The sequence below is a fragment of the Hypanus sabinus genome, chromosome 1 (assembly GCF_030144855.1).
Source record: "Hypanus sabinus isolate sHypSab1 chromosome 1, sHypSab1.hap1, whole genome shotgun sequence".
In the NCBI taxonomy this organism is placed as follows: Eukaryota; Metazoa; Chordata; class Chondrichthyes; order Myliobatiformes; family Dasyatidae; genus Hypanus; species Hypanus sabinus.
In genome coordinates, this window is record NC_082706.1 from 73,985,226 (window position 1) to 74,006,738 (window position 21,513).

General features: G+C 41.2%; 1 protein-coding gene across 1 annotated transcript in view; it reads right to left on the reverse strand.

Annotated features, from left to right (window-relative positions):
- si:dkey-122a22.2 (uncharacterized) overlaps window positions 1–21,513 on the reverse strand; it is a 180,855-nt gene that overhangs the window by 113,415 nt on the left and 45,927 nt on the right. Inside the window, exons 6-7 of the mRNA XM_059971016.1 lie at window positions 9,744–9,860; window positions 6,778–6,852 (exon numbers count right to left, since the gene is read on the reverse strand). Coding sequence (XP_059826999.1) covers window positions 6,778–6,852; window positions 9,744–9,860 — 192 coding nt within the window. The remainder of the gene's footprint in view (window positions 1–6,777; window positions 6,853–9,743; window positions 9,861–21,513) is intronic.

The following is a 21,513-nucleotide window of genomic DNA, read 5'->3' on the forward strand; positions in this document are numbered from 1 at the left end:
TGGTATATTTAGATTTTCAAAAGGCTTTTGACAAGGTCCCATACAGTAGATTAGTGTGCAAACTTGAAGCACACGGTATTGGGGTTATGGTATTGATGTGGATAGAGAATTGTTTGGCAAACAGGAAGCAAAGAGTGGGAGTAAACGGGACCTTTTCAGAATGGCAGGCAGTGACTGGTGGGGTACTGCAAGGCTCAGTGCTGGGACCCCAGTTGTTTACAATATATATTAATGATTTAGACGAGGGAATTAAATGCAGCATCTCCAAGTTTGTGGATGACACGAAGCTGGGCGGCGGTGTTAGCTGTGAGGAGGATGCTAAGAGGATGCAGGTGACTTGGATAGGTTAGGTGAGTGGACAAATTCATGGTAGATGCAATTTAATGTGGATAACTGTGAGATTATCCACTTTGGTTGCAAGAACAGGAAAATAGATTATTATCTGAACGGTGGCCGATTAGGAAAAGGGGAGGTGCAACGAGACCTGGGTGTCATTGTACACCAGTCATTGAAGGTGGGCATGCAGGTACAGCAGGCGGTGAAAAAGGCAAATGGTATGTTGGCATTCATAGCAAAAGGATTTGAGTACAGGAGCAGGGAGGTTCTACTGCAGTTGTACAAGGCCTTGGAGAGACCTAGAATATTGTGTGCAGTTTTGGTCCCCTAATCTGAGGAAAGACATTCTTGCCATAGAGGGAGTACAAAGAAGGTTCACCAGATTGATTCCTGGGATGGCAGGACTTTCATATGAAGAACGACTGGATCCACTAGGCTTATACTCACTGGAATTTAGAAGATTGAGGGGGGATCTTATTGAAACGTATAAAATTCTAAAGGGATTGGACAGGCTAGATGCAGGAAACTTGTTTCCGATATTGGGGAAGTCCAGAATGAGGGGTCACAGTTTAAGGATAAAGGGGAAGCCTTTTAGGACCAAGATGAGGAAAAACTTCTTCACACAGAGAGTGGTGAATCTGTGGAATTCTCTGCCACAGGAAACAGTTGAGGCCGGTTCATTAGCTATATTTAAGAGGAAGTTAGATATGGCCCTTGTGGCTAAAGGGATCAGGGGGTACGGAGAGAAGGCAGGTACAGGGTTCTGAGTTGGATGATCAGCCATGATCATACTGAATGGTGGTGCAGGCTCGAAGGGCTATTTGCTATGTTTCTAAGAGAACCTTTAAGAAGGAAATCAGGAGGGCTAAAAGACATGAGGTTGCTTGAGCAAACAAGAACCCCAAGAGGTTCTACAGATATGCATATTAAGAGCAAAAGGATAGCAAGGGGCAAAATTGGTCGTCTGGAAGATCAGAGTGCTAATCTATGCATGGAGCCGGAAGAGATGCGGGAGATCTTAAATACATTCTTTTGCATCTGTATTTACTTGGAAGATGGATACAGAGTCTATATATGTGAGGTAATGCAGCAGGGACATCATTGACCCTATACAGATTACAGAGGAGGTGATGCTTGCCATCTTGAGGCAAATTAGGGTGGATAAATCCCCAGGGCCTGACAAAGTGTTTCCTCTGACTCTGTGGGAGGATAGAGCAGAAACTGTAGGGACTCAAACATAGATGTTTTAAACATCTTTAGCACAGGTGAGATGCTAAAGGACTAGTGTAGTTCAGTTGTTTAAGGAAGGTTATAAGAATAAATCAGAAAACTATAGGCTGGTGATCCCGTCATTGTCATGGGAAAGTTATTGAAAGGTATTCAAAGGGACTGTACATGTATTTGTATAGGTAGGGACTGATTAGGGACTGTCAACATAACTTTCTGCATGGTAAGTGGTGCTTAATCAATCTTATAGAGATTTTTGAGGAAGGTAACGTCTACATGGACTTTAGCAAGGCATTTGACAAGGACTCGCATGGAAGGTTGGTCAAGAAGGTTCAGTCACTTAGTGTTCAATATGAGGTAATAAATTGGATTAGACTTTGGCTTCACAGGAGAAGCCACAGAAAGGTTGGTTACCTCTCTGACTGGTGATGTACCATAGGGATAGGTGCTGGGTCTGTTGTAGTCTGTCATCTATATCAATGATCTGGATGATAATACGGTGGATCAGCAAATTTGCAAATGACATTAAGATTAGGGGTGTAGTGGACAGTGAGGAAGACTATCAAAACTTACAGTGGGATCTGGAGCAACTGGGAAAATGGGCTGAAAAATGGAAGATGGAATTTAATGCAGACAAGTGTGAGGCATTGCACTTCAGTAAGACAAACAGAGTAAGGTTTTACACAGTGAGCAGGGAATACAGATTGATAATTCTTTGAAAGTGGTGTCACTGGTAGATACGGTCATAATGAAAAACTCATTAGAGACGGGGATGGTGCTGGAGGATTGGTGTATTGCTTATGTGGTTCCATTGTTTAAAAAGTGTTCTAAGAGTAAACCTAGCAATTATAGGCCTATAGAAGGTTGAGGGGGGAATTGATAGAGGTTATTTAAAATTATGAGGGGGATAGATAGAGCTGACGTGGATAGGCTTTTTCCATTGAGAGTAGGGAAGATTCAAACAAGAGGACATGAGTTGAGAGTTAAGGGGCATAAGTTTAGGGGTAACACGAGGGGGAACTCCTTTACTCAGAGAGTGGTAGCTGTGTGGAACAAGCTTCCAGTAGAAGTTGGTAGAGGCAGGTTTGGTATTGTCATTTAAAAAAAATTGGATAGGTATATGGACAAGAAAGGAATGGAAGGTTATGGGCTGAGTGCAGGTAGGTGGGACTAAGTGAGAGTAAGCGTTCGGCACAGACTAGAAGGGCCGAGATGGCCTGTTTCCGTGCTGTAATCGTTATATGGTTATGACACACTGCCCTTTACAAATCAAAGTACTGAGTACAGGAATTGGGATGTTGTGTTGAAGTAGATAGGGTAAGTGCAACCAAGCTTTTTCCACTGAAGTTGGGTGAGACAACAACAAGAGGTCATGGATTAAGGTTGAAAGGGGAAATGTTTTAGGAAACATCGGGGGAAATTCTGCATTCAGAGGGAAGTAAGAGTATGGAACGAGCTGCTAGCTCAAGTAGTGGATGTGGTTTGATTTCAACTTTTAAGAGAAATTTGGATAGGTAAATAGATAGGAGTATGGAAGGCTATGGTCTGGGTTCAGTTCAATGGGTTTAGGCAAATTAATGGTTCAGCACAGACTAGACAGGCCAACAGGCCTGGTTCTGTGCTGTATGTTCTATGACTCTCTAGGTTATTTAAAAAAAAAACTGGGTCAAGACAGAGTAACCATTCAGCCTGTATTGTTGTAAGATTTATTTGTCCAAAATCTGGAAATCGTTCCAGTTTTGCACCCAGACTTTGCCATTTTTAACAGAAATTCATTTGTCAAGCAAAATGTTCCTGTGTGAATACTTCATGCTTGAGTTAAATAAATGATGATGGAGATTTGTACTATTCATTTCTGGGTAACAGTAATGACAAAGGCACATACATAAAATCATGCTCAATTTTTGCAATGAGACTGTGCAAACATAATTATTTCCTCCAATTATTTAAATGGGATAGATGGATCTGTTTGGTTCACTGAACAAGTACAACACAAAGAGGCTGAAACGAAGATACAGCTTTTAAAATATCACAATTATTACAATAAAAGATCTTGCTAATAATATGTCACACCATGTTATTTCTGTCAGCATATTAACATTTCAGCACTGAAATATTAGTCATCTCATGGTACAATTGCTCTGCACTGCTCCAAGTTCATCTGTGATTAGCAGATGATGCGGTCAGCCCTCATCGATCAGCTGATGACCTCCAGCACATCCTTACTTTCTACATTTGTTTGGATAGCACGCTGTCTCGCACTTTAGATGCGTACTATATTTATTATTGATTACTATCATTTGGATTTCAATCAAGCCAGATTCACTACTGACCTGTTTGAATCAACTCCTATTTATCTTTGACAGAGAAGCAAGTGGCTGGAAAAAGCAAATGGAATGAATGTGTTTTGTCAGTTCTCTACCCTTGAAACATGTGCCGCTAATTATGGTTCATGCAGGTGTTCAATTAATGGGGCTAGTTCAGAACTCTGTTAATCAACCATTTGAACTGAATTAAGTTCCAAAATTGCAATTAAGTTTTATTTTTATTTATTATATTGATTTATCAATGCAGCTCAGAGGCAACCATTCCAACCCTTTGAGCCACGTCGCCCCAGCAACCCCCAACAAACCTGCTCAATCCTAACCTGCTCACTGGACAATTTACAATGAGCGCTTTACTTACCCAGTACACCTTTGGACTATGGAAGGAAACCGGAGTGTCCAAGAAAAACCCATGCATTCGGCGGGAGAACGTACAGACCCCTTACAGATAACACTGGGATTGAATTCCTAACCACTATGCTGCCTTGACATTGTGGAGTTGTTGAACTCCTCATAGGAAATGAGCCAGCATCAGCCCAAGGACATTGATTCTTGAATCTTGCACAAGATCTGATCTGGAACAGGACACAAGATCCTGGTGATCACTATGGAATTTAGGAGTCATAGAGGAAGACAGTACAAAAGCAATGGCTACCCAAATGCCTCTTTATTGTTGTAGTTGTACCCACCTCGATCACTTCTTCTGGCAACTTATTCCAGGTACTCACCACCTTCTGTGTAAACAAGTTACATCTCAACCAAACAAGACGTTGGTTTTAAATCTCTCCCTTCTTATATCTGTGCCCTCTAGTTTTGGACTCCCCAATACTGGGTGAAAAATGATGACCGCCCACCTTATCAATTCCCCTCATGATTTCATAAACTTCAGCAAGGTCACCTCTCATTCTCCTGCATGGCATCCTCGTATATCTCTTCTGCATCCACTTCATCTTAACTATCCTATAACAGGGTAAACAAAAATGTACGCAATACTCCAAGTGCCAAGTCCACCGCATGTCATTTTGTCCTCCTGATTTTCATCTTAAACCTAATCTGAAACTTTTTATATTCATCAAGGGATTAATTTATGCCTGGCTGCCTAAATGTGATGTACTCTTCCTTCTTATTCCTCACCAGAATCCCAATATTTTTCATTAGCCAGGATTTCCTGAACTCAGTGTGTTTACCCTTCACTGTAACAGCAACATTTTGCCCCTAGACTCTTGATACAACCCTTTTAAAAGCCAACTATGCCTTTGCCTAAAAATAGTCACCCAGTCCACCCCAACTAGATCCTGCCTAATGCCCTCAAAGTTTGCCCGGCACCAGTTCAAGACTTTAACCCGTGGACCTATTCTGTTTCTCTCAATAACAATTTTAAGAATAATAAAAATGAGATTACTGGTCCTCAAATGCTCCCCAACTGCCACTTCAGCTACTTGGCCCATGTGATTCCCTAAGAAGGGGTCCAATATTGCTCCTTCTCGAGTTGGTTCCTGTATATATGTTCCATGAGGAAACTGTCTTAGCCGCACTGCACAAATTCTGCCCCATCCAGGCCTTCAGCACTCCTGGTGGCCCAGTCGATACTGGGAAAACTGAAATCTCCCAATAGTACAACTACGTACAATTTTTCAACACATCTCCTCCACAAGTTCCCATCAACTACTAGGGGGTCTACAATACAGCCTTCTCAAGGTGACCATTCCCTTTCTTATTTCTGTGTTCAACCCAAATGGCCTCATTAGATGATCCCTCACGAATATTCTCTCCTAAGGGGAGAATAAAATATTTACTTCTGTAAAATCAGTTTGCGATAACTTTAAATTATCCATTAGAATATAAATATATTTGTAATTAATAATTATTTTCTAAGTTTTACAAGGCCCCCAACTCCAAAGCACTTTGGCATTTGCTTTCATGTAGATTACGTTATGTCAAAGGCTGATAATACATTTAATTGGCTGAGGTATTAGCCAAAGATCTGAAAGTATCTATTGTCTGATTTTTTTTCTCAGTAAATAGGTTGCAATTGCAGCTCTAAATTGTCAACAGCCACTAATGACATTCTTCCTACTGCTTTCAGCATAACAATGACACTAATCTTTTCCAATGTCTCTCAGTATCCACCTTTCTTGATTTCAAAGCACACTTATTATCTAAGAATGCATAAATTAAACACCTTGAAATTTGTCTGCTTATAGGCAAGTACAAAGCAAGAAACTTGAATAACCAAATGTTTTAAAAGACCAAAAAACAGAGAAAAAGAGGGAAAAAGAAGACATATCATGAAAACAACAGAAGCAAGCCAACAGCTTTCCGAACCGGACTGAGTTCCAGATCTGCTCCCGGTGAAGCTGGAGTAGGCTTAATCTATTTGGAATCATCTAGTGATCTGACATTGACAATATAATAACATTATTTTAATCTTCATTTACTATTTCAATTAGTTCTGCATAGATAATTTTTCCAATATATCTTTTAATTTTTCAATAATTATTCCTTGATTAAGAACTATAATTTTTGCACAAGATTTTCCAATTTACTTTAACCACCTCCTATCATCTCTGGAATTAGTTTGGTTTTAAATTTTTTCATAAGGTTCCATTACCTTAATTCATTCTTCTCTATATTATGTAGTCTACCATTAAACAAATTTGATTAATTTTGTGATAAATATCTGATACTAGAAATGGGGTAGACAATGGTTGAAAGTCAATTCATAATAGCTTGTTCATGTCCTAATGAGTAAATGAGAAATGGAAAAGTTCACTCTTTTTTACGATGTCTGTAATCTAAATTTTAAACCATGTTTAAAAAAAGTCATTACAGAAATAAATACAAGTTTCACATATGTAAATTAACTGAAGAGCTGGGTACATTTACTCACCAGTATTGCAACCATACGTCTTCCATGAATAGCTCTTCAGGGATTGGATCGATGAGGACAAGATCAGACACCTCCCTGTGGGACAGAGATAGGCTCACCAACTGAGGGTGTATTTCAGCAGACAGAGTTCAGATAACCCTGCCAAACAGACATTACTGAAAATATATGGAGCAATTTAGCAGATATTGGACAACTTTTGTGAGTATAGCATTTGTGATATCCATTTACTAGCTCTTTTTGGAATTGCACTCTAGTGTTGACATTAATCTTTATACCACTGCACACGGAACATTAAGCAGGGGTATATAAAACCAAATAAAAATGAACTTGGAAATACTTGAAACACACTTATCAATCATCACTTAATCTTTGTTCTCCTAATGGAAATGCAAGCAAGCAAGTCTTTACATCAGCAGCACAATAGTGGAAACTGCAAGCACCCGGGTGTGCACATCACACTCAATCTCTCGTGGTCTCCGAACACATTCTGCGCAATCAATAAAGCTCACCAACACCTCTACTTTCTGAAGAAGCTGAAGAGAGCTGCACTATGCACATCTACGGCATATACACAACTTCTACAGTAGAGTGCATCTTAACAAGCTGCATTTCTGCATGGTATGAAAACTGTACTGTGGCTGACAGGAAGGCTCCACAACAGGTGGTCACAACTGTGTAATGCGTCACCAGCAGCTACCTACCATCAAGGACAGGTATTGAGAAAGGTTCCAGGAAAGGGCTAGTAACATCATGAAGGATCCCACACACCTTGCTCATGCACTGTTTGTTCCACTCCCATCTCAGGGAGCAGGCTACATAACATCCATGGCAGGACCACCACACCCAAAAACAGTTATGTTCCTCAATCAAACATTAACCCACCCCTCCATACTTCCACCACTACTTTATCATTTCCTGTCAATCACCTCACGTACAGACCTAGCGTCTGTGCCAAGTGTTATTTAATGAATATACAATATAGGCTATCAAAAGTATTTATATTTATTGTGTTTTTTTATTGTTATTATTGTGTTCTTTATCTTACTGCTTTTTTCTATTTTGCATCGGATCTGGAGTAACAATTATTACCTTCACATATACTTGTGTACTGGAAATGGCATTACACAATCTTGAATTTTGGTTAAATTTTAATGAACATTTAATCATCTCTGAAAACAGTCAATGTTTTGGGCAGAGTCATTTCATCAGGAGTGGAAAGATACATGAGGTTAGAGCAAGAATGTAGGGGGTAGGGGAGGAAGAAGTACAAGGTGGTAGGTGATAGGGGAAACTGGGAAGGGGAGGGATAAAGAAAATAGCTGGGAAACTGATAGTTGAAAGAGATAAAGAGCTAGACGAAGGGGATAGAAGTCCATGGAAGAAAGGTGTTGCTCCAACTTGAATGTGGTCGCATTGATACAGAGGACGCCACACCAGGAACATCAGATTCAGTAGATAACTGCAACAGATTCACAGATTTGCGTCCTCCCCTCCCCCCATCTTCTTGCTCTAACTTCTCATCTTTTTTTCCCAGTCCTGATGAAGGGTCTCAGCCCAAAACATCAACTCCTTACTCTTTTCCATAGATATTGCCTGGCCTGCTGGGTTCCTCCAGCATTTTGTGTGTGTTATTTTGGATTTCCAGCAAATGAAGATTTTTTTGTCTCACTTATTCATTTCTGCTCTGTTTCAATCTTCTAACCATTCTTCCACTTCCATCAAGATTTAATCCCAAAGCCATCAACTTGTGGTTCTTGTCAAATGCTTGTTGAAAGTCCTCACAGGCAATCCCTGTGTTATGGGGACTGGGATGCATTTCCATTTGCACAGAATAATCCTTGTCATGATCTTCCACAATGGGAAGACACATCAACCGTGCGTACATCAAGAAATGAGCTATAAAAAAAAATCTACTCATTTTCACTTAAATTTCCTAAAAGCATATCCCAGATTGTTTTGGCAGTGATGTGTGAATTTTGAAAAGGTAAGCTTCATTCACAAAGTGACATAATGCAGGATTCACCTGTATACTCAATTCACTAGCTCCCTTGTATAATTTCTGCCTCGATTAGTTTATTAAGAATCTATTTCCCTTTAAAAAAAAACATGTTGCCTCTGCCTAATCATGTTGTCAGTTTCTGAATACTCTGTTGAGATACTCTTGCATGATGGATTTTAGCATTTTGCAGACAAGCCAGATTAACACATCTGCTGTTCCCCCATTTTCTTTCACTTCTTCGTTTGAAAAACAGTCTTGCCCTTATTACCTTCTAATCTGCTTAGACTGTTCGCAAAATTTTAGAGGATTATTACAAATGCATCAATCATTTCTGCAGTATATTTGAACACTGACTTCAGAGGATTCTATTAACTTTTAGTTCCCTTAATTTCTAATTTACTTCCCTTTTTAATGATAATAATTACATCAAGTGACTTGCAGTGTTCATTTCCAATGTTACTGATTTTAATTATGTTTTCTAAAGTGATTATTTAATGTTTTCTTTTCTTTACGTCCCATAATTATTTCTTCAGATCCGCTGTGACAGACACATTTAATTTCAATACTTTCTTTACTATATTGCAGATGCTCTTAAATCTTTTTATAATTCATGCCAATATATTCTCATTTTTTCATCTTTACAGTCATCTATTGATGGTTCTTAATGTTCTCCCACATGCCAGTTTTATTACCCTTCTTGACAACATTGTAAACCTCTCTAATCTTCTTCAATCTAATACTATCTTCAGCCTTCTTAATGCTCAACTTTGATGCTTCAGTTTTACTATAAAATGCATTTAATTAGAATGATGGAATATTTCTTTAACCATGTTCTAGTGTTTATCACAAATCTTTTAAAATAATTTCTCAGTTCTGTTTTGGCTAAATCAACACTCATAAATATATAATTGGCTTCATTTCAAGACTCTAATTTCCACCATCTGAAGTGTCAAGATTTTTATCTTACCAGTTGTGAATGTGGGCATAAAATCTTGCATTGAGTGCCCCAAGTTCCGATCCCACAAGTACAAAGGGGCTCTGCAGCTTAGCTTCCTTAATAAGTCCGTGTAGATCATCTACCATTCTTTAGGAGAAAAAAAGAAAATTAATATTTACGAGGTTCAACAGGGGTGAATAAATCTCACTATCCGGACAGCACATTACTTATGTTTGCCAGTTTGTGTTATTGTAAATTAGAAACTCACATGGCTGTATACAAAAAAAGCGTGCACAAAAGCTTAAACACAAGGAAATCTGCAGATGCTAGAAATTCAAGCAACACACACAAAATGCAGGTAGGACGCAGCAAGATAGGCAGCATCTATAGGAAGAAGTACAGTCGACATTTTGGATCGAGACCCTATGTCAGAACTAATGGAAAAAAGATAGTAAGAGATTTGAATGTGGGAGGGGGAGGGGAGACCCAAAATGATAGGAGAAGACAAGAGGGAGAGGGATGAAGCTAAGAGCTGGAAAGTTGATTGGCAAAAGGGATTGATGCACCATCAATAACTCTCCGAGACGTGAGGCAAGATATTGGCTTTTATTGGCTGGAAGAAAGAACAAGCAACAATTGACCATCACACTGCATCCTGGAGACTGAGGCCGGGGCAGAGTCCCCAATCGCCTTTATACCGGGGCCTGTGGGAGGAGCCACGGTCAGTGGGAGGAGCCACAGGAGCAGTCAGCCGGGGGGCGGGGCGTGTGTCCAGACAGGTATATGTAGTTCACCACAGGGATACAAGGCTAGAGAAGGGGGAGTATCTTAGGACGGAACTCCTCCCCCTTTCTTTCTTCCAAGGCCTTCCGTCCTATGATACTCCAGCTCCCTCTAATGCTTCCCTTTCTTCCATAGTCTTCTACCCTCTCCTATCAGATTCCCATTTCTCCAGTCCTTTATCTCTTTCATCAATCAACTTCCCAGCTCTTTACTTCACCCCCTCCCCTGGTTTCACATATCAGCTGCCACCTTGAACTTCTTCCTCCCACCTCCTACTCTAACTTCTTCCCTTCCTTTCCAGTCCCAAAGAAGGGTCTTGGCCCAAAAAGTCAACTGTTTACTCTTTTCCATCAATGCTGCCTGGCCTGCTGAGCTCCTCCAGCATTTTGTGTGTGTTGTTTGGATTTCCAGCATCTGCAGATTTGAAACAAGTGTGTTCACTGTCACTGGCTAAGTGTACTGGAAATTTCAGTCCTTGAGAAGAGGCTTCCCAATACATCGGCAGTGTGCTAGGCTGTAGTGAAGGCCATTGGGAATACTTCTGGCCACTTTGTAGCTGATTTGTGCCCATGAATGATCCAGCAAAATCCACATGAATCCTCTGCCAGGGCAATGCAAGCCATTCCCAGGGATGGAGAGGCACTGCTCTGGGCATCTTCTGAAAGTACTGGCATCACGAAGAGTGCATGGCAAACTGCTCAATCTGCTGATCTATTCCTGGCCACCAGACAAACGCTTTTATTTTGACCACACCTAGATGACCAGCATGAAGCTCCTACACCACTTAGATAGTACAACAACTATCAAACCCCACATAAGACCTCTGTCAAGGGCAAGTTCATCCCAGCGCTGGTAAAAATTGGGAACTAAATTCCTGCTGCACATTCCAGCCAATTTGGGTGGCCACGCAGACCTGAGACAGTGCGAGATCTCTTCTTGGTTTCCCTTTGCATCATCTCTGCCATAATAGGGAGACTTTCAATTTGCGTGAGAGAGAATACCTTCACGTGGAATGTCATCTTTTGTCAATTTTTCAGATATTTCTTTTTCAGAAAGTAAATGGGGTTATCTATCAGCAATTCCATGATTGGTTGTCCTCATGAACTCAACCTTGTAATTGTGTTCTTCAAGAAACAGAGCCCATTTCTGCAATCATGCTGCTGCTGTAAAATTCCTCTGAAATGGTAAAGGAAAGTGATGCAAAGGATGTTTGCTTTTATCACTCATAGCATGTGACATTACTGCACCTTTACTGTAAGGTGAGGTGTCTAAGGCAAATTTCACTGGACGATGTAGATCATAATGTGTGAATACAGTGTCTGACGTCACCATTTCCTTTGCCTTTTTGAAAGTTACCTTGTACTGCTTTGTCAGTTGTCATTTCTTCTGGATCTGTAGTAATGAGTTCAAGGGATAGAGCACAGCGGCCAGGTTTGGCAGGAGCCTGTTATATTAATTAAACAAGGACCACAACTGCAACACTTCCTTTGGTCTTGAAGCATTCACACCTGCTTGAATTTTCTCAGCACACTTGTGTAATCCTTCAGCATCAATGGTGTGACCACAGTAAGTAATGCTTAATTTAAAGAATTCACACTTATTGAATCATGCACTGCAGGGGATGTAATCTTCTCATTTTTTTTTAAACACTGTCTTGAGATTTTGGAGATTTTCCTTGCAATCCTTACTGGTAACAATGATATCATCCAGGTAACGCTTAATGCCTGAACAGCCTTGCACCATCTGGGCCATTGCTTTTTGCCAGAGTGCAGATGCAGATGCTACTCCAAAAGTAAGCCTATTATTGTGAGAAAGCCCTTTGTGAGTGCTTATGGTGAGAAACACTTCAGACTCTTCTTCCATCTCCATCTGTAGGTAGGCCTCAGTTAAGTTCACTTTGTTAAAGTGTTCTCTTCCAGAAAGGTTTGCAAAGATATCCTCCATTCTGGGAAGAGGGTATTGGTCTACATTCAGTACTGGGTTGATGGTGACCTTAAAATCACCACAGATTGTGACAGATGCACTCTTCTTCATTACTGAGACCACTGGTGTTGCCCACAGACTCCACTAAACCTTGGAAGGAATTCCTTCTGCCTCCATGTGATCTACCTCACTGGCTACTTTATCACGCATGGTATAAGGAACTGGATGGACTTTGTAAGACCTGGGTGTGGCATTTTCATCTAACACTATTTTACTTTTGATATATTTTGAGTCTTCCGATGCCATTTTTGAACGTCATCATCCAGAACCTTTCTTAAGTTGACTCCACTGCAGGGGATGTAACATGCAGGTGGATGGATTTCCAATCAAGTTGTAGTTCTCTCAGCAACAAACGGTCCCACAATGCTGGTCCTCCTGTTTTTACAACATACAAGCCTAATGTGTCTGGTTGATTATTGTATTTCAGTGTTACAATGTCATTCCCGCAGGAGTTATTTTCTCTACAGTATAAGTTCATAGTTGGATATCTGCAGGCTTCAGTTCAATATCTCTGAAAGGCCATTTAAACTCATTTTGTGGAATGACTGAAACAGCTGAGCCTATGTCCAATTCCATTTTAATTAATTTGCTGTTCACTTCTGCCAAAAGCCCTATTGCTTACCTGTTAATTTTCACACTGTAACTCTCAACGCTACCCAACCCTGTCATTCTCATCATTATCAGATTTTTCATCAACAGCGTGCACATTAGTGCTCTTTTTAAAACTGCAACTTGACTCTTCCCTCTGCAGTCCATTTCTTTTTGTCTGCCTGACACGCTCTTGGTATGTGTCCTACCTCGTTACATTTTCTGCCAGTTTCACCTTTAAACCTGCATTGTTCTGGTATATGTGAGGCCCTGCCACAATGGTAACACATTTTGTTTGGTGAGGTAGGTTTCTGTTTAGACATTGGAATTTTGTTCACACTCACTTTCACTCCTGACTGCAACTCAATTGTGTCTCTGGCTGCTGTTTCCATTGATAAAGTGATTTCAACTGTTCTTTTAAATGTGAGTTGCACTTCAGTAAGAAACCATTTTTGAATGCTTTCTTGTAAGACTCCACAAACTAAACGATCTCTCAGTGCATTATTAAGCCCATCACTTAAATGACAATGTTTGGACAATCTCTTTAATTCAGTCAGATAAGCTGAAATGAGCTTCCCTTCCTTTTGAATCCACTTATGGAACCTAAAGTGTTCTGCAATCAACAGTGGTTTTGGTTCTCAATGTTCTTGCATTACTTTAACAATATCAGCAAAACTCCTTTCAGTTGGTTTGGGTAGAGCAGTCAAACTTCTTAAGCAAACCGTATGCTCTTCCACCAATTCCACTCAGCAAAACTGGCACTTGTTTCTCATGAGCTATTCCATCTGCTTAAAAATTCTACTCAATTCGCTCAGTAAACCTCACCCAGTTATCTTTTGTGGAATCAGAAATGGCTATCTTTCCGATGCAGCCAGAAATTTCTACTAATTTTGTTATTTCCTATTATTACACCCCAGTACTCACTATTCATGAACCCATGAATTTCGTCAATTTTGTGCCTTTTTTTTAATTTGACGATCTTCGTCCCCTTCTCCCAAAGAAGAAAAACATGCTCAAAGATACTTCCGCGCTTCAACAGGTAGGAAGTTGTCTCAGATTTGTTTTAAAACTTACTCTTTGCAACTGTTACGTTTTGTAACTGCATCCACTATACCCTTATGACGAGATGGCAATGACATTTGCTGTTCACATACTTCGTACATATAACCCATTATGAATTATGTAAACAACAAAGAATGCATAATCAAACAACATATTTATAATATTGCTAAAACATTACTGAAATATTAAATACAGCACAGTATTCACTGAAGGTAGTGCTGTGGATATTGTCTATATGATTTTTAGTAATGTGTTTGAACAGGTCCCCCATTGTAGGCTCACCCAGATGATTAAATTCCACGGGATGAACAGTGACTTGGCGGTTTGGATTCAAAACTGCTTTGGCCATAGAAGACAGAGGATAATTTTGGATGGGAATGGGACATTTTCCAGCTGGAGGTCTATGACTAGTGGTGTTCCACAAGGATCCGAACTGCAGCCTCTCCTATTTCTGTTAGATATGAGTGACAAGATGAAAATATGAATGAGTGGGTTGGTAAATTTGTAGACAGTACAGACATTGGTGGCATTGTGGATAGTATACAAGACTGCCAAAGGATAGAACAAGATAGAACAGGTGTAGACATGGGTAAGGAAACAGTGGATGGTATTTAATGTGACCAAGTGTGCGTGCTGCACTTTGGAAGATCAAATGTAAAAGAATAGGACACAATTACCATTAACAGTGCTGATGCACAGCAGGAACTTGGGTCAGCAGGTTGGGCAGCATCTGTTGAAACGAGCAGTCACTGTTTCGAGCCGAGACCCTTCATCAGGACTTGCCACCCACTTCAACTCTGCTTCACATTCCCATTTGGATATGTCCATACATGGCCTCCTCTACTGCCATGATGAGGCCAAACTTAGGTTGGAGGAGCAACACCTCATATACCATCCGGGTAGTCTCCAGCCCCTTGATATGAATATCAAATTCTCCAACTTATGGTAATTCCCTCTCTCCCTTCCCCATCCTCTTCCAGCTGCCTATCACCTCTCTCATGATTCTGCTGCCTTCTACTACCCATAGTGCTTTCCTCTCACATTCCTTATTCACCTCTCCTGCCTATCCCCTCCCTGCTCCCCCCCCCCCACCCCTTGATCTTTCCTCTGATTGGTTTTTCACCTGGCACCTTCCACCCTCCCCCCCACCTTCTTAATAGGGCCCCTGCCCCCTCCTTCTTCAGTCCTGACGAAGGGTGTCAGCCCAAAACGTTGACTGTTCGTTTCAACGGATGCTGCCTGACCTACTGAGTTCATCCAGCTTGTTCGTACGTGTTGATTTAACCACAGCATCTGCAGTGTACTTTGTGTTTAGGAACTTGGATCCAAGTCCATTACTCCCTGTAAGTGTTTGCACAGGTTGAAAGGGTGGTAAACTGTGTATACAGCTTGCTTGCCTGTATTAGTTGAGCCATTGAGTTCCAGAGTCAGGAAGTGATGCAGTTTTATGAAACTCTAGTTAGGTTGCACCTGGAGTATTGCATTCAGTTCTGCCCAGGCAATTATTGGAAGGACGTAAAAGTTTTTGAGAGGGTGCAGAAGAGATTTGCCCGGATGTTGCCTGGATTATAGAGCATCTGCTATAAGCAGAAGTTGGAGAAACTTGGGTTACTTTCTCTGGTGAGAAGAGAGCTAATAGAAGTTTGTAAGATTTCTGAGAGGCATAGACAGACAGCTGTATCACTGGACATCATGCTCCATTGGACAGCACAAAGAACTTGCGGCTCCTGTACCTCCTCTCTGTTGGTTGCAGTGAGAAAAGGCCATATGCCGAATGGTCAAGGTCCTTAAAAGACCTCCCGATGACGAGATTTGTGCCCATGATGGAGCTGACTGAGTCTACAACACTCAGAAGCCTTGCTGTCCTGTGCAGTAGCCCCTCTATACCAGTTGGTGATGCAACCACTCAGAATGCTCTCCAAGGTACAGTTGTAGAAATTTGCTAGCATCTTTTACTACATCTCCTCAAACTCCCACTGCTGGCATGTCTTCTTCATGACTACATCAATACAGTGGCCCCAAAATAAATCCTTTGATGCTCAGTAACTTGAAACTGCTCACCCTTTCCACCCCTGACCCCTGAATAAGAATTGGTGTGGGTTCACCCAATTTTTCCTTCCTGAAATCCACAATCAGTTTGATGGTCTTGCTGATGGTGAGTGCAACGTTGCTGTGGTGTCACCACTCGATGAGCCAATCTACTCCAATCATGCACATTTCCTTGTTGCCATCTGAGATTCTGCCAACAGTGGTGTCATCAGTAAATGTACAGATGATATTTCAGCTGTGCCTAGCCACCCAGTCACAAGTGTAGAAGGACTACAGCTGCGGGCTAAGCATGCTTCTCTGATGTGCAGCTGTATTGATTGTCAGTGACAAGATGACGTTAATACCGATCCGTACTGCCAGTGGTTCCTGATGGAGAAGTCAAGAATCCAATTGCAGAGGCAGGTACAAAGGCTCAGGTTTTGAAGCTTGTTGATTAGTCCTGAGGGGATAATGGTGTTGAACGCCAAGTTGTAATTGATAAACTGCAGCCTGCCATAGATATTGCTGTTGTTCAGGTGGTAAAAAGCCCAGGAGAGCCAGTGAGATTGTTACCACTGTAAACCTATTGTGGCAGCAGGCAAATTACAGCGAATCCAGGTCCTTGCTCAGTCAGTGTTAATTTTAGCCACACACAATTGACAGTAGATATGAGTGCTACCAGGCAATAGTCATTAAGGCAGCTCATCCCCGCTCTTCTTCAGCAACAAGAAGTGGTGGATGATGTCATTTTGAAGCAGGAGGGAACCTCTGACTGCAGCAGTGAGAGTTGACTCTACCCTTGTACACTCCAGCCAGCTGGTTGGGAGTACCACCCTGAAAGGTACATCATCAGGGCCTGACACCTTGCAAGGATTCACTCTCGTGAAGGAAACTCTGATGTTGGCCACTATGACAGAGATCACAGGGTCACCAGATATTGTAATTTTATTCTCCCTTATGACGTCTGCATAAAAGGTGAAGAGCTCAATGAAGCATCACAGCCAATTATACTGCATTAGAGATGTGAAGACTGTGGAGAGGGTGCATTCGATGTTGGCGGGGCAGCTTCCTGGATGAGAGGGTATGTGCAATAGGAAGAGGCTGGTTAGTTTGGGTTGTTCTCCCAAAAGCATCAGAGGCTCAGGGGAGCCCTGGTAGTTTTTTTTTCATTTTGAGTGGTATTGACAGGGTAGACAGTCAGAATCATTTCCCCAGGGTAGAAATGCCAAGCACCAGAGGACATGCCGTTAAGGTTAGAGAGGAGGAGTTTAAAGGCGACATTAGGGTTATTTTTTAAGCAGAGGGTTTTAGGTGCCTGGAATGGGTTACCAGGGATAACAGTGGAAGGAGGTAGATTGGTGGAGTTTAAGAGGCTTTTAGATAGACACATGAATATGAAAGGAATGGAGGGATATGGCTGGTCCACAGGAGTATACTATAAATTGATATCAAAATCAGCACAACATCATGGTCCAAATGGCCTATTCAGTGTTGTACTGTTCTATATTCCATGGATTTTCAGAAAATAAATAAGTTTACATAGTATACAAAATTATCTGGGGTAATAGTAGGGTAAATGCAAGCAGGCTTTCTCCTTGGGTGGTACTATAACTAGGGGTCACAGGTTAAGGGGAAAGGTGCAAAGTATAAGCAGAACATGAGGGGAAACTTCTTCATTCAGAGGGGTGTGAGAGTGTGGAACAAGCTGCCAGCACAAGTAATGCATGCGAGCTTGATTTCAACATTTAATAGAAGTTTGGATAGGTACATGGATGGTAAGGATATGGTCCCGGGACAGGTTGATGGGGGAAGGCAGATTAAATGGCTCAGCCAAGGGCCTGTTTCAGTGCTGAACTTCTCTATGAGTTGTGTAGGGAGAAGGGATTATTTTAGTTGGGCAGCTAATTCCTAGTTTATTTACATCGACACATCATTATGGACCAAAGGGCCTGTTCCTGTTCTGTACTACTCCATGTTTTATATTCTGGAAAGGTAATTATAAAACCTCCAGCTGGAGACTGATTACAGTTGACCTCCCCGTGACTGGGCACAGAGGGGATGGACTTTGCATTCCTTGAAAACTCTGTATTACAATTTTCTGTCACACGAAATCGCATCAGCAGCACATGCATCAAGAAATGAGAGTTGAAAAAAAAGCATTTTGTGCTTATTTTCGATACTTTTGTTTTCCCACATATATTCCAAGAAAACAAATTTTATCCAATATGTTAAATTTTTGTACAATGATATACAAGCTTGATAATGGACAATTTCCATTCAAATGGCCCTAAATCAGGGTCACACATATTACCAGCCCCAGGTTATGACAGGCTTCTATTCCTGAGAACTGTTCACAGCCCAAACTGTTCGAAAATAGGACAAGATCAGAAACAGTGTGTGAGAGAGGATCACAGCTGTGAAAAGTGAGTGAGCAGGGTGAGAAGAGAGGCTATGAGCCAGTCTCACTGACTCAGAGAGTGAAAGATTGAATCTGCTCAGCAATAGCAGCTCTGTGAAGATCAATGCAGATCCTAAATGCTGCTGCTCAGGATGGGTGGGGGAAGGAGGTGAGAGAGTGATGAGGGAGGGAGGGAGTGAGCTATTAGAGAAGGCACCTGTACATGATCTCTTTCCACTTAGCTGTAGTTGCTTCCAGCAGTCTCCTATGCACTTATTCGAGTGTACAGGCACCTATAAATTGGGCATTTGTAATCCAGGGAGAATCTGTACTTACAGCAGTTTCAAAGTTCCAAGTATGTACACCTTACACAACCTTAAGATTGTTTCCTTACAGGCTCAGCAAAACAAAAACACTTCTTCCGTTTGTGAGCATTAACAAGAGGTTAACATGAACTTCTGTCACAAAAAGAGTACCACCCCAAACTTTCTGCAGCGAGTTCAATTGGCAAGTAGTATGTAAATATACCTACCCACTTCTTCAAGTACATGAGGAACTGATACTGAGCTGCCTTATTCACAAGACCACTGGCAGAGCAGAAGGAATGTCTATCAACTTGCTATTTTTACATTAATTGCAGCATACATGTTGCACTATGTTATTTTGCCAGTGGTTTCTTGTCATATTTTGAACAAACTTCATTTACAAGAATTCAGTGCCCTTTTGCTGTGGTCCATCTTCCACTAAAATAACAACTCAGATTCTCACTCTGGTACTGTTGTTTTGTTGTTTATCATTTCTACAAAGCCTCTGGGAACATACTGTATTGTTCAAAAAGATCATACATACCCCTGGAGTCCACTCAATAAGCTCCAACTAAACACTTGCCTGTTAATGCAATTATCTAATTAGCCAATCATGTGGCAACTACTCAATATATTAAAATATGCATACATGGTAAGGAGGTTCATTTGTTGTTCAGACCAAACATCAGAATTGGGAAGAAATTGGTCTAAGTGACTTGGACGGTGCCAGATAGGGTGACACGAGTATCTTAGAAACTGACATCCTGGGATTTTCACGCACAACAGTCTCTAGAATTTACAGGGAAAGGTGTGAAAAGAAAACATCTAGTGAGCAGTAGTTCTGTGAGCAAAAATGCCACGTTAATGAGAGAGCTCAAAGGAGAATGTCCAGGCTGGTTCAAGCTGACAGGAAGGTGACAGTAACTTAAATAATGACACGTTACAACAGGGATGTATAGAAGACCATCTCTGACTGCACATTCAACCTTGAAGGAGATGGGCTACAGCAGCTGAGGACAACAAACATATACTCAGTGGCCACTTATTTTAAGTACAGGAATACTACAGTTCAGAGAGGAAACTCAACCTAACTTTTTGTTTCCTTATTTAACCCAGAGATCTTTCTAGCACATTATACTTCATAGTTGCAATAGTTTCCTTACAAGACCATCACCGCTTCATTTTTATCCCCTCCTTCTCATCTGAAAATCCTGTTACCAGGGATATTGTGACACCATCTGCCTCTAATTTTCCCTCATTATTCTGTGCCTTTGCTGCCAACTGGCACACTGCACAAGGTGCAGGCTGTATGCCGAGGGATACATTCAGGTTTGGTGAAGCCACTACAGAGTCTTTGTGGGAAAGGACTACAGTGCAAGGATTTGCCGCCTCTGGGCATTGAGTGGGTAGGTCCAGTTTTACAGTCATTCAAACACATAGTTGGTATATTGTTTAAGGAGGAAACGTGAGTGGCACTGGGGCATTGTACGATAATGATTTGATTTTATGCTACAATGAAAGGAGAGAAAGAACAGAAAACCATAACACATAGGAGCAGAATGAGGCCATTTGGCCCATTAAGTCTGCTCTGCCATTTCATTATATCTGGTCCATTTTCATCTCAATGCCAATCCCCTGCCTGTTTCCTACAACTTCTCATGCCTGACTAATCAAGGATCTATCAATCTCCATCTTAAATACACCCAAAGCCCTTGCCTCCACAGCCGCCTGTGGGAACAAATTTCACATATTGACCACTCTCTGGCTAAAGAACTTCCTCCTCTCTGTTCTAAATGGATGTCCCTTTATTCTGAGGCTGTGCCTTCTGGCCCTAGACTCCCTTACTACAGGAAATATCCTCTCCACATCCACTAGGCCTTTCAACATTCAATAGGTTTCAATGAGATCACCCAAATGAGGAGTGATTAACGGCTCTGTGCCTTTACTCATGGGAATTTATAAAAACAAGGTGGGGGGATCTCACTGAAATCCATCAAATGTTGAAATGCACCAAATGCATTTCATGTTTTTAATTATTATTTAAAAAACTATATTTTTGAAAGTTAAAAATCTGCAATTCTGCTATGAATAATTTCTTAGATTACTAGTTTATCTACATTAACTAAAATCTCCCAAATTTCCTTCTCCTTCCCATCTCTATTTACACAGAAAGGGCTTTCTATTATTGCATTCATCTGGACACTGTTCTGGTCTGGTTCAAATGAATTGTGTCACAAGAGAGCAGCTCCCTATACTCTAATAATCGTGCCAGTGCCCCACAATTTAAAGCCCTTGTCACACATGCCAGTTTAGGCCACAGATTTTCTTTAGTTTCTTTGTTATATGTACTCAAAGTAGCATTACTACGAAGAAGGCATGACAACAGCAATATTTCATTAGGAGTTTGAGAAGATTTGGTATGTCACCAAAGACACCCGCAAATTTCTACAAATGTACCATGGAGAGCATTCTAACTGGCTGCATCACTGCATGATATAGGGGAAGGGGGGCTGCTGCACAGGATCAAAGTAAACTGCAGAGAGTTGTAAACTTAGTCAGCTCCATCATGGACTCTAGCCTCCGTAGTATCCAGAACATCTTCAAGAAGCAAGGACCCCCATCACCCAGGTCATGCTTTGTTCTCCATGCTACC